Raw genomic sequence first — 16,325 nt, forward strand, 5'->3', positions numbered from 1 at the left:
TGTCTAAAGAAAACTCAATTGACAGAAAGCAATGGCATAATCTGTTCTTCTGTATTTTTTCATATCAATATAGGAAAAATGAGGTCAATGAGAAAGGCTTATCCCCAACATTAGAGCTTCCATAGTCCATTCTTTCTAGAAATATCCTGGGACTACTTAAAGCTGCTTGAGAAACCCATCTGATTCCTACAGGGGGGATTACTGCCTTTAGCACAGGCTGAAATTGCTTTAATGAAGTTTGGCTAGACCAGAGCACAGCATGAAGAGAAGCACAGCAGACAGAAGTATCAGTGGCTGATTCCCAGGAATTCTGGGTAGTTATGCATTCATTCCTTGGTACACTCCTGTGCTAAACACTGAAGCTTTTATAGAAACTCTGCAGTCACTGGCAAAATTGTCCCTGTTCTCAGTAGGCTTCATCTCCTGTTTGGCTGACTTATAGTTAAAGATCCATTTCTTTCTAGAGTGTAGAGCCAGAAAGCAGGGTAGAGAGGATCTGAGGTAGTGATTTCAAAGGTGTGCAAAAGCATTTCTTTGTCAGCAATGGAGTAAAATGACACAGTCTTCTTCTGTAGCTCCAAGAAAACTCCAACCTTCAGTGGTTTGTCCTTATGCAATAATGTTTCTTGATTCTTATGCCATGCTGACAGCTGTTTTTTAGGACCCAGCCATTCTACACACCAGGAATGCTCAGTTCTTCCCAATTTGTCCCTTTTACCAATCATCTCATGAGCAACTCCAACAGCCCACCCATCACTGTCCTTGGTAATTACTTCCCAGTAGTGGCACCCAGTAGAGAAGCCCTGTGAACACATGACCTGGCTGATGCAGAATCTCTTGGGTGATGGTTGATAACTGGCCAGGTGGCTGGAAACCATCACCCTCCTGTTCTGGGCTGTGAGTGCCAGGCGCTCGTGTACTCTTGTGGGGTCAAAAGTCACATCCTCTGCCCCTGGAAGGCAGAAAGAAAAATATTCTCACAGGCAGGCAACAAGAAGGCAGGTGCATCCCTGCTCCAGAAGAGAAATGAAACCAAATGATCAAACCATAAACCTGAATCAAAGTTCAAAAATCCTCAATCAAGCACTACCAACTGTATCCTGGGCATACGGAAACATTTAACAGGCACAACTGTGTAAATATCCATGACAGACTCATATGCACTCCAGTGGAAAGGTGAAAGTACCTTGCATCCTACCAGATGGATTTTATTCCTACCCACAATATTTTTTTTTTTTAAATTACCTTTCTGTCAATAACAAATGGGATGCTTACCTTCATAAAGCTTACAGTCATCTGTTCACTGGGACAAATTCTTACTTACTTTATCAGCAAAAACATTTGTTTGCTGTGTTAAGCTACAGCTGTAGTAGAGTGTGTTGACTGCAAAAATGGTTCTGTCAAAATGCTGCAGAATTCAAGTAACAACTGCAATAACTACAGCTTAACAGCAAAGAGCAGTGGCTGCCTGAACACCAGCTCAGACTCCACAGGCAGCACAAGCCACCACACAGCTTACACAAAACAGGTTTCTTATCTCTTTTTTATCCTACATCCGCAGTCAGGTACAATGTTACATTATGTGCCAGTAACTGATTCATTCATGGCAACTCCATTGTGTTCCATGTCTCAGTAAACAGCCACATTTCCTGCTGATATTTTCTTCAGCAAACTCAGTCTCAGGGTCACCTGGATGTGTTGAGAGTCCTGCTGGCTGGGATACTTACACTGGGAAAACTGGCTGGAAATGGCTGGTTCAGGACTTTCAGCTGCAGACTCTGGAGGTGATGAGCTGACACTTGGCTCCTGGTCTGAGTCTGGAGGATGCACTAAATACAAAAATGAGTGAAGTGTTAAGGCATTTCTTCAAAATGTACACAGGAAGTATTTAAGCTTCTAAAGGAAAACACACGTTAAATAAACCCAGCTACTTGCTCAAGTGCAAAACAAGGAGCTGCATTTTTTGATTGTATAAATTACAAAGAACACGTAGGCAAACATTTTAACCCAAAATTAACAAAACACTCTATGCTGCTGTGGTCAGAGGGGAACTGTCAGAAGAGTGAGATGAGTAAAGCAGTTGGATCATTCTGTGAAGATGAAGCAGTTTCTGTCTTAAAATTTTTTACAGTGTTCTTTAGTATTTGCTGAGTATTGTGTTTCTTGTTTTATCTGCACAAAGTAATTTTTTACTCTATTTGCTAAATCCACTGCCTTTAAGAAAAAGATTTCAAAATAAGGGAAACTCACCTGGTGGGAGATGCTGAGCATAATTCTCCAAGAGTAAAATTTCCAACTTTCTCTTAAGATCTTCTACAGCACTTTTGACAACATTAAGCTTTTCATCAAGTGTAATTTTATTTATTGTCAAAGGTGAGCCTTCATGCCTCTGCCCCTCACATAAGTCTCTCTAATAATGAAAGAAGGATCAAGGGAAAGATGTAAACAGCAGCAGTTATTTAATCTCACAGATCAGATTATAATATAAAGGCCAAGTGGAAAAAGAGCAGTGATCTCTCCAAGAATCTTACTCTTTGTATCAAAAGGTTCCTTTATAGGACAGTTACCTGAGCAAAACAACCTGAAATCTCATAGAAAATAGTGAAGGATATTCTTATTAAAAAATAAAAAGACTGTGTTTTCCCCAAGAAAACCAAGAATGCAACTAATTTTTCTTTTATAGATATATATCACAACTTCCTTAAGTATTCATATGAGTACACAAAGTTGCTCTCTTTACTTCCTTCTTCTTCTTCTAGAACCGAAACCAAAAGTATGAAAATGTCTCCGTGTGAGGAAAGGGTAAAGCTACTTTGCCTAAATTTAGAAATTGTGGAAATCTACATCTGAAGTTGCTCCGTTGGTCTGTGTGTACAGTCTGTAGGAGGAAACAGCCTTTTGGAGGCTGGATTCATCTCCTTTGCAGGAGGATATCTCAGGTAGGCCAGACAACTCTGAAAGTACCCATTCCTCCTCACTGCCTGCAACAGGACCCGGGATCAGGTGAATTCCAGTGTGGGCACCTGTGCCTGGGTCCTGGAAGTCCAATTCTGCCTCATGGCACTGCCCCACCCAGTGAGCCCCACTCCAAATTCCTGCTGGCTAACTTGCATCACTTGGCACTGCTGTTTTCAACATCAAACCCGGCTCTGCACAATCTGAAGTGCTTTAACTGCACCTTTTGAGAGCCCTTGACGTGTTTTCCACAAGAAAACAAATATTGAATAACAAAATATTGAATAACTCTGTGAGTTTTTTACCTTGCATACCTTTGTGTAAATACAAATTCTGGAAAATAAAAATATCATGAAAGATCTTAACTTTAGATTTGACTGAGGACTGAATTTCAGCACTGCAGCTCCCACTTCATTCCAGCTCACCAACATCTTCAGACAAAATCTAGTTCTGAATTCCATTCCCAGCCTGTGCCTCTCTCAGTACTTTTTTTTCCTCTGAATTTCTCAGCCCAAACTCTCCCTGCTGACAGCAAAGTCCATGGATTGGCACCATTGTCTTTATGAGAATGGTGCAGTGGGGACCTCAAAGGTGCTCTGTACATATTCAGCTATCCCAGACAGTGAGCTTGAGTTTCTACCCACATTCTGCCACCTCATTTCATCACTTACAGTTTGGGCTTTGATGTCTGTGAGCTGGTGAATAGTCTCTTCAATTTTCTGTTGAGCAGCTTTTTGCTGTTGTTCAATGAACATCAGTGTGTTTCTCTCCTGTCTTTCAACATATTCCTTCATGCAACAGAAATCTTTAATAATCTGGCTTTTGATCTGAGATGTATATTCCTGAAAGGCAGAAAATATGGAGATCATTGTGTGGTTAGGAAAGATGCATGGAATATGAGAATTACTGCCCTATCCAATGTGCTCTTTGACTGACCCCTGCAGACCAGAAAACTTTGTTCAAAGGAATAAAATACATTTGACACTATCCTGCATTACATGCAATGAGATTTTGGGCATGGTAAGGATCATGAATATTTTATGGCCAGTGGAGTCTGCTTGACAGCTCAGAAAGTTCAATATTCCCTCTTATGATTTGTAATTTGCATCTCAGTGTACCAGAAACATTCAGGCTACTCCTGGGATAAGGAGAAAAATGCAACAATCCACAATTCCAGTGGCCTTTGTGCCAGCCAAGACACAAATTAGTGCAGCTGATGCCATATATTCATTCTCATCAGTAAAAACAGAATTGTGACAGAAAGGAAGGAAACAAAAAGGCAGATTCCAGCTCTGAGCTGGAAGGCAACCCTGCAGTCAAACACATCTCCAGCCCAGAACAGTGCAAAATTTACTGTAGGTGATGACTGTACAATGTGTACCTTTGTTTTATTGAGGTCTTTCCTCAACAGGTGGATGCTCTCTGCAGTTATTTCTTGTTGCTTGGAGCTCTCCCATATTTCTTCCTCCTTTAAAGTGACACATTGGACTATTTATCTATATAAACCTCAGAGAAAGCATAACTAGGCTAAGCTGCAGGATAATAAAAATTCCCTACATGACTGACATTAGTTAAGCAATGGACTGTTTGAGGAGGTGCCTGAGAGACACAATTCTGAGTAGGAATAATCACAATGAAGTCAACATCAACAATCACCAATTAATTAGGTATTCAACTATAATTGTGAGCTTCTATATGCTCTAAGCTTGACTGAAAAAGATACATATGTGCTAAAATAATGAAGGTCAATATATTTTTCTCATCTCCTCCTCTGGGAGTCGTTTTAAGCAGAGACCTAGATCATGAATCTGTCCCATTTTGTGCCATGAAGCTGGGTGGAGCTGTAGCACTGTCTAATAACGCTATGTATCCTTTCAGCAGCCTCCAATGCAATGCTGATGCAATAAATAACCCCCAGCACAAAGAAATCACTTACTACTTTTGTGCATCAGCTGAATATGTACAGGAATTAGTTCTTCTAATTGAGCAGTGCAGCTCTCAATGTGTCAGACACCAGCACTCAGCCCCAAACACTGTGAGCCGAACCCATGTGCTCAATGTGTTACTGTGCCGCGGGATGGAACCCGGGCTGTGCCGTGGGATGGAACCCCGGCCATGGAACCCGGGCTGTGCCGTGGGATGGAACCCCGGCCATGGAACCCGGGCTGTGCCGCGGGATGGAACCCGAGCTGTGCCGTGGGATGGAACCCCGGCCATGGAACCCGGGCTGTCCCGAGCGCCGCTCTTGCTGTCCCAGAATGCGACGGGCAGGACTCCCTGGGTGACGGGGGATGTCGGGGGATGTCACCCCGGGATGTCCCGGGGTGTCGCGAAGGAGCCCCAGGATGTCGAGAGGTGAAGCTCCCGGTGTCGGGGAGCCCGGGCTGCCTCCGGCCGTACCTTCTCCCCACGTCCCCGCCCCGCCGAGCTCAGGCCGTTGCAGGCAGCAGCTCCCTGGGCTCCCGGCTCCTCCTGTGCATCCAACTCTTCCTTCAGCTCCCGCGGGATGAGGCTGAGCAGCGCGGCCAGCTCGCGGTTGGGCCGCAGCTGCTGAGGCTCGAAGGGGCTCCGGCAGAGCGGGCAGCGGGCGCTGGGCCGGCCCGCGCAGTAGAGGAGGATGCAGTCCCGGCAGAAGCTGTGGCCGCAGCGCGGGAGCCGCACGGGCTCCTCGAAGAGCTGCAGGCAGCAGGAGCACTGCAGCTCCAGCCCCTCCAGCTCCAGCACGGCGGCCATGGCCCGGCCCGGGGCGGAGCGCAGCGGCCGCGCGGTTTCGATTCCCCCGGGCCCCTCCTCCGGTGCCGAGAACGGCGCGGGCGCGCCGGCTCTGCCGTGCCCAGCTCTGGCCTGCTCGGCTCTGCCCTGCCCTGCTCGGCTCTGCCCGGCTTTGCTCTGCCCCACTTTGCTCTGCCCTGCCCGGCTCTGCTCTGCCCCGCTCTGCTCTGCTCTATTCTCCTCTGCCCTTCTCACCTGCCTTGGTCGCACGATTTGGGCTGCCGGTGGAAATGAACTGTGACGCAGAACTCTCTAGAGCCTGGCCTTCGCTTTCATTGACTGTCCAAAAAAGTCCCCGTTATCTGCACTATTTCATTTCCGCCGTGAATTTCCCGATTTTGTAATAGCGAGAGTTGCTGACATGGGCAGTCTGGTGACCCAGCCGGGAGAGCAGGGGCACAGCACAGCACAGTGCAGACCTTGTCTGACTGAAGTCCGGGCTACTGGAGGGACCAAACCCTTCTGAGGGCATCCCAAGCTACTCAGGTCATCTCAAAATAACAATTAACAATGAAGACTGGCATTGTGCCTTGTACAACTCAAAAGCTGCTCTCTGTTGATTTCAGGAGCTGTAGGATTAGGCTGTTTAATAGAATTGCTGAACCACCATGTGAGCTAGAACGAATGGGGTTGTGTGGGGCAGAGCCTGGAACACAGGGAAGTTCATGGGAGCATACCAATACATAAAACTGCTGCACATTACTCGGAGCTGGACAAGGAGCTGGCTGAGAAAGGCAGAATGATGAACCAATTCAATTCCTTTGCACTATTGGGAGAGTGGGGCTGGGGAGAAAGAAGACTTAGTGTCACTAATTCCTGCAAATATTGGCACTTCTCATTTCTGTAAAAAAAGAACTATTTCAAGTATCTCAAGACCAGCTGGCAATTGTCAGCAGAAGGTAGAAGCCTCACCAGAAACTTGGTCTGCAAGACTTCCTCTTGATTTGCAAAATAAGGCTATCTGTAAAGAAGAATTAAATGTGTGAATTACTTGCTGCTTGGTAGAACCAGATCTCAGACTTTGTCTTGAGGCATGGAACACTCAGTGCTCTGTGTCAGCCAGGGCAATCTCCATCAGCTCCTGCACACAGTGGTACCTGATGAGAAGGCTCCCCTCCAACACTGAACATCAGTCCTCATTCATGGAGTGTTTGTGAGCAAGTCACTAAAGAAAATACTTTTAAAACTTGCTTCTGCCTTTCAATGTTCAGTTTAATCAAGCTCATTAAGCTTCATCTGTTCCTGGGTGAACCAGATCAATGTATGTTCTTCCTTTACTCTTGACACATTCACTGAGGCACCGTCTGGGGTTGTGCTTTGGAAAAAAATCATTGGATGTTGGATTTGCCACTCACATAACAGCCAAACAGTAGACTGCTGAAAGCAAGGAGCTAGAAGAATCTGTGTGATTCCATTACAGGACTGGTTCCATTACAGTATCCTCCACACCTTAAACTTGGCTTGTTTTTTTATTGTGCCAGAAATGTAGTGCTGTAAGAAACATTTATCCCACTCTGCTGAAAACAACCCTCTTCCTGTGTGGCCAGAAGCTGCAGCTAGATGGAATGTAGCTGCCTGCCTGCTCCTCCCTGTGGACATCAGAGCTGGGTGATGACTCCATTCAAGGCATCCATCCACTCCTTCTGCTGCCTGTCATTGTCACAGATAAACACAAACTCTCTCACTGGCGTGACCAGAGTGATCACTGGCTTCTTCTTCTTCACCCAGACTTTCTGGGGCAAATCATCTCGTACTTCATATCCCTCATCCTTCCTTCCAATGGAAACCTGGCCCTGTGCAAATGCATCCTGGGAAGAAGGAGGCAGAAAACAGCCATTAGCCAGCAGAGAGTGGAGCTCCAGCAGACACTGCCCTGTCCTTGACATGGGACAGGATGTGGGGATGTGTGGAGGGGAACCGATGACACAGACTGGTGACACCAGCAGGGAACACACAAAAGGCATTTTGCACTCACAGGCATTCTAAGGAGGAGAAGGCAGGGTCCCACCCTCACAGAGCTGGTTGGTGGGTGTTCAGAAGGGACAGGAAAGGTCACTCCCATGGCTAAAGCAGGACATTGGGGCTGTCAGCTGGAATATTGCTCATCTTGGCTAAGGTTACAGGCACAGAGGCACTAGGGCTGGGGGAGAGGGGGCATTACTTTTAAAAGATCCTTCTCACAGCCACTGTACAGGCCAGAGTTCCCCACCAGCTCAGCTTCAGAGACATCCTTTGGCAAGGGAGATGGGCTCTCGAGGCTGGGCCTGCTCCAGTCTGGCAGAGCCACTGGAAAAGGTGGATGAGAACAGACCCTTCCTCCCCACCTGCTTCGTGAAAGAACACTCCTCTTACCAGTGGATTTTTAAAGTACAGCAGGTTCCTTTCCTGAGAATCCAAGCAGAACCAGCGTACCTTAAAGGCCTCCTTCTGCTGCAAGGAAATGGTAGAAATTCTTTAAAGACCCAAGTCTCAAAGCAGACTTTGGTCTATTCAAATCCCAGGACCACTTAAATGACTTGGAGCTGGAGTTCAGTTTCCTTCATCCCTGCAACTGATAACAGGACTGCTGTGTGCAGCCCTCAGCCCTCTCCTCTCCCTGGGCTCAAAATACAGATTTACATTTAATAACAATCCTTTGGGCAGGGAAGTAATCAAATTAACAGGATTAAGGAAGTTGCATGAAATGGATTGAAAGCACTGCAGAGAACAACCCCTAAGTGGTGATAGTGAAAAGAGTGAGCAATCAATTTCAACAATCTGATCAGGGAGGTTGTCCCTGGAATTTTGGGTGTACAATATGAGTTGGGTTTTTTTAGGTGCCAATTCCATCAGCTACACTTACCTGACCACTCCTGAGCTATTAATTGCTCCAGGCTGAACGGAAGAGGCCTCTTCTAGGACTCAACTCAGTTTAAGCAGAATTTAGGCCTCAGTAGAAAAACACAAAATCTTTCATCCTCTGTGCAAATACCTGCAGAAGAGGTGTTGGGACACTGGCACCAAAGCTGGGCCAAAACCCAGCATATTCAGTATCAGCACTGCACTGCTGAACTTTATAATAGGACCTGGCTCATGGTTCACTCAGAGGAGAGCAAGGCAAGAAGTGGCTGTGTTCAAACAAGACCTCAGATCTTTATCTCCTCCTTCAGCAGTGCCCAAAACCCTGCTCTTCTGTTCCAAGAGTACTGGCCCAAACACTTCCCACAATAAAACAAACCAAACTATTGGCTTCACTGTAGAGAAATTTGCTCAAATGACACTTTGCTGCTCTAAGTAGATGTGACTTAAGTGCAATGGACTCTTAAGTGAAACAGAGAAGTGGGGGAGGTCAGCACATCGTGTTCTGCTGTAGCAGGAGCTGCAGCTAGCAGATATAACAATCCCTGTGGTGTTGTGTAATAGTACTTTGCATGTCCATTGACAGCTAATCCACCTTGCTTATTCTTCAAGGATTCTTCTTCCCAATCTTATTTTCCACACAAAATAAAACATGGTCCCAAAGAACATGACAGGTTTGAATACGGTTTCTTTTATCAACCCAGGAAGCAGAGAGTCACTGAGCAAATAATTTACAAGTCAGGATCATTGAACTACCAAATATTCTCTATCTGGAATGATCCTGTTTGTGTAATGCCAAATGTGCACTTACTTTTGGTCCTGTTTTCTCCATATATCCTTCTTTGACAAAACTTCTTGTGATCCTGGGTACGAGCTAGGAGAACACAAACACAAAAAAAGTCTGTGTCTGTCCCAGCCAAAACCAGGACAGGCTGTCTCATTCAAGATTGCATTTCTGCTCTGTTTTTGTGAAAGTTAATCACCATCAATTGCGGCTTTTGGGGTCTGGGATTTTTTTGGCTGCTTGGTAAAGGGAAGTAAGAAGAAACATAACATTTTTTCTTACAGATTACACTGTGTAAGAATCACATGGAGACTTTAAGGCCTTAAATGTCAACCAAGTTTTGGCATGTTATTCAGTGTGGCTTTTCCTTCTACCTCTTCTGTCCATTCCCTGGACCCAAGTGCTGCTTTTTAAGCACCTGACTCTGTCAGAAGAAGTGAGAAAATGTCTTCCCATGCTAGATTTGGCTAGACTGCTTCAAGCCCTGTTGAGTTCTCACCTCAGGCTCAGGGAGATTTGGGAAGGTTGTTCTGAGATAATGGTAACGTGCTGCCCGAATGGCATTGAACCAGTCAACAATCTCCTGGGGAAACAGCAAACACAAACATCAACATCAACAAGAAGAGTAAGAGCACTGCTTCTCCAAAATGACTTTCTCCTTCCTTGTGACCTCTTTGTAAAGAGGTACTTTCTCCCCAAGGGGCAGAGAGGGTCAGTGATTTGTCCCAGACACCTGAAAAACATTGGCCCTTGAAAATAATTTAAGAATGCCCCTCCTGGGAGGTCCAAGACATTCTCAGCATGGACAGTCACCCAAGTCTGTATACACAGGCTTTTTCAGTTGATTCAGTTATGGGTTGTTTAGAAACCTCTACCTGGAAAGACACAAGAACTCTGGTGAAGGAAGAAACAGAAGTCTAACAATATCTATAGGGATACTTTTTTAAATTATCATTGTTGGCTTGGAAATAATGTAGAACAATATTCTTTATGCGTGCCAAGAATTTAACCATGAAATTGTAAAAAAAACCCACATAAAACCATGAGGCAGTTACCTTACAGAGATTTACATCCATGTACCACTTCAGACTATCCAAAGGGTGAGGTTGAATATATGCCCCAACAGAAAAGGAGCAGGATGCTACAGTTAGATGCTACAGTTAGGAGTATCAAATTCTGCAACTTGCTATATTCTACAAGTCTTAGTGATCCCAACTAAAACCAGATCTTGCAGACACAGTAACTCTTCCAAAATACAGATCCAACATCTAAGCATCTGCTTACTCCAGAATCTCCATTATATTCACCTTTCCACTTTCGTGATAGACAAAAAGGTTCCTTGTTTGACCATCTGTGATGTATGTGATCTGCAGCCCATGATTGTGTCCTATTTTCTCCACCTGGAACATTGCATTCAGAGTCTCAACGCTGATAACGGCTTTTGGAACTTTGGACTGTGAAATGAAAAGCATCACTTTATTAAAGTGCTCTCAGGGAATGTACTGCAGGACAGATCAGCTGCATGAGACCAAACCCCTACTGAGAAGAAAGCAGATGTCCTAAAATATCTGAATATTGCATATACTGAAACATAAAGCCTTAACTACATGCAACATAAAACCACTTAGATTCCTCCACAAATGCTGGATCACTACTGAAGAGGGCTGGGTGTGCACTGCAAAGGACAGGGATATCTCCAGCCTCCCAGTCAGAGAACAGTTAGCTCCAGTCTCTCACAGAAAGGAGTCATGAGAGAACCCTGCTGCAGGAGCAGATGAGAGGATATTTTGGTAATGGAAGAGGTAACAACTGCCAGCAGATCTCTTCTTTGTCTTCCTATTCAACTGCCAGTACCCATTTCCTTTGTTCACTTAGAAGGAGGAGGCTGCAAGGCTGAGATAAGGGAAGAGAAAAAGAACTAAATCCAAAATTGCCCAATATACCACATATTGGAGAAACTTGTCCACTCCTCTAAGCACAGGCTGGCCACAAAACTGGAAACAAAGCTACTTGTGCTGGGTTTTGCCGACAAAGAGCAAGGTCTGAGGGTGGGTGTAGACCTGCTACCTATGGCCAGCTCTGGCTGAAGAACTCACTTCTTTGGTGTAGTACTTCATCAGCCCTTCCTTTGCTGACAGGAGAAACTGCCTCTTCTGGAACTGTCTGCGTCCCTTCCCAAGCTTCCAGAGGCATCCTTCACGGCTGCCTGCAGAGCAGACAGGAGAGTGTCAGACAAGGGTGGCACAAGGGCAGGACTACTTAGCTAAGGTGATATGGCACAGTTTCAAGTCTCTTCTCCATCTGAGAATTTTCCCCTCATGAAAAAATAAGTGGAAGAAATAGAGAACTGTAAGATCTGAATATACCCTTGCACTTGTGTAAGTGCCTTTTCTTAGGAGTTTCTTCTCAAAGCTAGACTCAAAGCAGTGACTGCACATTCAGCAGTTCAAATGTGACAAGCCAACCTTAGAGATCTCCAAAGCTGCCAACAGAACATTGTGCTGTTGGCCTTGAGACTGAGACCTCCCTGACAATCCTTTTACCTGCAGAACAGGGATCGTGGCAGACTCCAGTGTCAAGAAATTCCCCACGCTCATATTTAGCTCTAATCCACTGCTGTCTTAAAACCCTGAAAGAGGAAAACATGGATAAAGCTGATCTGTCTCTACTCTAGCTTCAGCAGCCAGCCAGGGAGACCTGAAAGGGAAGCAAATGCAAAGGTCTGCAGCAGTGAATACACCATCAACTTACATGCAGTCATGGGACTTGGGGATGTAATAGTATGGAGGGACCTTTGCCTCATATTTAGCTTTGGCCCAGAGATTTCCGTGATTCCTCATAAACTGAAATACAAAATTAATTACAGTTAGGTGTGCCACTGCAAATCAACACTAAGTCATAAACATAGAATGTGACTTGTATCAAAGGGTGTGCTGCACTTTTTTTCTGAGTCTTGCCATAACTCTCAGTGTGTATTTACATACATTTATCAATTCACTTTGGCATTATAGTTTGCTGGTTTTAGGTGGATGCACCTTTTTCAGTATTTACAGTTCCGAACCATTTGTGAAGAAATACAAACTGTGGTTGTTCATGAAAAGAACAAAAGAAAAATAGGAGAACATTTATATATTATCTCCCCATTCCTTCATCTCCTCCCAGATATTAACTGTGATTGTATTATTAACACAATTCAACCGAATGCTGAGAGGCTGAACCAAAATTTAAGAAGGGTATGTTTCTTTCTTAATTGAACATACTGCCAGGAAATATCTGTGGGTTTCTAAGCCACAGGAAGAAGTTTCTGTGTATACAAAAATACACACCACAGACTGTAAGGAACATGGTCACCTAGCAGTGACCTATCAGTGTAATTTGATCGAGCAGGTCATAAAAATCCCCCTAAAATAACCCATGCATTTACATGGCTCTGTTGCACTGTCCATGGTGGATGGCACAGGAAGGGTCCCTTCCACATGGCAGGGAAGGTTATGAAATGTGGAGAATTATTACTTTTTCCTCTATACCTCTATTAAATTGCTCTCCCAGAAGTCAAGCCGAAGGGATTTGACTCTGCTGATTTCAGGAAGATTGCGATGAATTCCAGAGCAATTCAAACAAATGAATATTCCAAGTTTGTAAGAAGCCCACTCTGGATCTAGATAAAAACACAAACAATCAATTAATACACAGGAAAAGGCACATCCACTGGCAAGGATGAAAACCCACATCTGATGCACAGTCCAGGCTTCACACCTAGTAAACACCTCGAATCCCACCCCACTGTTTATGGCTGTAACTTCACTGTGTTCAGGGGAACAATACTGGCTTTCCCCAGGGAACGATGTGGCCCCTGCACTTGTACATTCTTTAACTGCCTATTTGCTTTAAAATTAAGGTGACTGTGCAGGCAGGTGAGTGGTGATGGAAAAGCTCAGCTAATTATTATTTCTGCACAAAAAGCTGCTGTTGCTGAACTAACAGTGGCAGGAAGGTGCCGACAGTGCGCACTGTGGAGAGTACAACGGAGTACAACCCCGACAGCGCGGGCTCTGTCCGTGCCGCGAAAGCTCCGGCTCTTGCTGCTGCTACATCCCCTGCAGCAGCTTTGACAGGCGCATCCGTACGGGCACTGAGGGTTCTGGCAGGAACATTTCCTTGGATTGCGCCACCGCCCACTTCTCCCTATCACGCTGAACAGAAGCAACTTGACGCCTCCTTCAGCTGCCGCTGGCTCCCGCCGGACCCACCCGAACGGGCACCGGCGCCAGCGCGGCGCGGGGGCTCCGCCGGGTTTTCCGCGCTTTTCCTGCCCCATTCTCCGAGCTGAAAATCACCGCACGCACCCTCCTGCTCCTGCAGCCTCGTGCCCTGTCCACAAATAACCTGGGGAAGCGCCGGGTGCTGAGGTCGTTTCCCGCTCCCTGCTGCGGTTCCCCGGCCCCGCGAGGCTCCCGAGCGCCGCGTCCCGGAGCGGGCAGCGCCGCGTCCCGGAGCGGGCAGCGCCGCGTCCCGGAGCGGGCAGCGCCGCGTCCCGGAGCGGGCAGCGCCGCGGGACCGGCCGCAGCCGCCCTGCGGGACACGGAGCGAGCACGGAGCGAGCGGCCCCAGCTGCGGACCGGGCCGGCCGGCGCCCACACGGCGCCACGGCTCGAGGGGGCGGCCGGCCCTCGTCACGGCCGCCGTCTCTGCTCTCTGGGAACCGAGGGGCGCTGCCCGGCGGAGCCGCCTCACCTGGGTCCCCGCAGTCGGCGCAGCGATCGTTACCGGTCCCGGCCGCCCTCTGCAGCTCCAGCAGCAGCGCCTTGTTGTGGTCGTAGTCCATCGCCCGCGGTGCCCGGCGCGGAGGCTGCGGGAGGCTCGGCCCAGCCGGCAAATGAGGAACCGGAGCGGCCCGGGACGCCCCGTCCCCTCCCGTGTCCCCGGGCGCCCCCTCCCGCCGGCGGCTCGGGGAGCGCGGCCCCCCCGGCCCGGCCCGGCCCGGGGGCACCTGCCCACTGTCCCTGCCCCTGTCCCGGCCCGGTCCCGGTCCCCCGGCACCTGCCCACTGTCCCTGCCCCTGTCCCGGTCCCCCGGCACCTGCCCACTGTCCCTGCCCCTGTCCGGGTCCCCCGGCACCTGCCCACTGTCCCTGCCCCTGCCCCTGTCCCCCGGCACCTGCCCACTGTCCCTGCCCCTGTCCCGGCCCGGTCCCCGCAGCTTTTCCTCAGAGTCGCAAGTTCTGCGCTCACATCCATTGCTAAGGGGCCCGTGTCCAGCAGGGCTCGTCCGCGCCCTCCAGGTTTGCCTCAGCCCCAGCTCTCTGTAAAAGTTTACAAAGCTTGCTGGGGAACAGAAGGGCAGCATCGACCGAAAAAGCCCCGGTACCGCCGGGGCAGGCGAGTCCCGCTCTCCCAGCGCAGCTCTGGGGGAGCTCGGTGACACCAAGCAGGGCCAGAAAAACTCTGCCCACGCATCTCAACACAGAGACAATACAGCATTTCAACCCTACTGAAAATGTTCCTCTTCCATGATAAAGCAAATGCCAAAAAGTCGTGCCTTAATATTCTGTTTATCTAAGACAAGAGAAAAGACAAAGAGAAAAATTCGAGACAAAGATTTTCAAGATGGTCAATTAATTCAGAAAAAGATTGAGGTATTTAAATATTTTCCTAGTTTCAGGTTAAATTGAATTTGCATTGCTATGGTGCAGTAGTATACACAATGCTTCTTTAGTGAAGTTTATCTAAAATCTTGTAAAAACACTGTAATTTTGTAGATGACTAAACACTACACTAGACATGTATTAACAGTTCCAAGTACTGAAACCTTTTTTCCATCTTCTAGGCACTAAACAGCATTATGCCTTTTATCTATTTGTAACTATTGTGAAGTTATGAAATACACAGCAGCAGAATATCTGAAAAAGCTGTTCAGCTACTCACATAGAATCTCTTTTCAGCATTCTCCCTCTAGGAACTGTTGCATACTGGAATGTAAACGTGGATTTAATTTTCCCCAGGTAATCTTGCAAGCCATACCAAAGCTTTTTGCTAGCTTAATTTTTGTAGTGTCCTTACAACTCCTGTGGAATAAAAGGAACATTTTGTATGACATTTGGGGAGTGGTTATTTACATATATATATTTCACAAAGCCTTAAGATTGTCTTGCTCTTGAATGGGTCCTTCCCTCCTCCAACTTCTATTCTGCAGTAGCATTAACACAGTCTAAGCCTTTGAATCAGTCTTGCAACCATAACTGCTTTTTTCTATATTATTCATGGGATGGTAGAATAATGTCACCTAATTTACATTCTGGAAAGCGATATTGGAATGACAGTAAAGAGGAAAAAAAGCTTGAAACTTGGTTGAGATTTCCCCAAGAAGAACAAAGTTGTTGGCTTTGGTTCAAAGTTGCTGTATACCTACTAATAACTGTGCTTGAATGAGAGAGTCATTGTGAAACTCCAGGGTTGTTTTTACTTCTGATTTCAAGACACAGAAGTTAGCTGGAGGGGCAGTACATAAAGGACTAACCAGGTCCCAAACTATTGCAGGAAAACGTTTTGCATCAAAAGTAGGCAAATTTCACAGTACTGGAATGGAGCTTGTGAAACATTTCCTTCTAAGCAGAGTTAGTCAAAACCAGCCCCAAGTCCCTCTTCCTCAAGCCCATCCCTCCTGGAAACTTGCTTTATTCTAGCTTACAAAAGATGCTCACACCTGATGCATTAAAATCCAAAGGTGCTAATTTATCAGAACTCAAATTATCACACATGGATTATCCTTCATTCAGAGCTTGAGGTAATTTCATGTGGTAAATATCTGATCAAGAAGGGAAATACCTGAATTCCACCTTACCTTGTGGACACCACAGCAGATTCTGTAAACAACTTTTAAGGCAGTTATTAAAACCAGAGCTGACTTCAAAAGAAGGTAAATTGTCTCTCACTGCTTTCTAACTTGGGTCTTTCAAATTATCCCTGAATTTCCCAAA

At 46.5% G+C, this 16,325-nt stretch overlaps 2 protein-coding genes across 2 annotated transcripts; both read right to left on the bottom strand.

The window, feature by feature from the left end:
- Positions 1-30: 30 nt before the first annotated feature.
- Positions 31-5,688, bottom strand: RNF135 (ring finger protein 135). Its single transcript, XM_058038875.1, has 6 exons — positions 5,356-5,688; positions 4,337-4,423; positions 3,627-3,797; positions 2,251-2,410; positions 1,728-1,829; positions 31-952 (listed from the first exon to the last, which is right to left on the bottom strand). The coding sequence occupies exons 1-6, from the start codon at positions 5,686-5,688 to the stop codon at positions 417-419; spliced, it is 1,389 nt and encodes a 462-aa protein (XP_057894858.1). The 3' UTR covers positions 31-416.
- Positions 5,689-7,277: 1,589 nt separating this feature from the next.
- Positions 7,278-14,174, bottom strand: ADAP2 (ArfGAP with dual PH domains 2). Its single transcript, XM_058038901.1, has 10 exons — positions 14,084-14,174; positions 12,877-13,007; positions 12,101-12,192; positions 11,893-11,978; positions 11,446-11,555; positions 10,657-10,803; positions 9,849-9,932; positions 9,377-9,439; positions 8,080-8,157; positions 7,278-7,535 (listed from the first exon to the last, which is right to left on the bottom strand). The coding sequence occupies exons 1-10, from the start codon at positions 14,172-14,174 to the stop codon at positions 7,326-7,328; spliced, it is 1,092 nt and encodes a 363-aa protein (XP_057894884.1). The 3' UTR covers positions 7,278-7,325.
- Between the last annotated feature and the right edge of the window lie 2,151 nt (positions 14,175-16,325).

This window comes from Melospiza georgiana, chromosome 21 (genome assembly GCF_028018845.1).
Source record: "Melospiza georgiana isolate bMelGeo1 chromosome 21, bMelGeo1.pri, whole genome shotgun sequence".
Classification (NCBI taxonomy): Eukaryota; Metazoa; Chordata; class Aves; order Passeriformes; family Passerellidae; genus Melospiza; species Melospiza georgiana.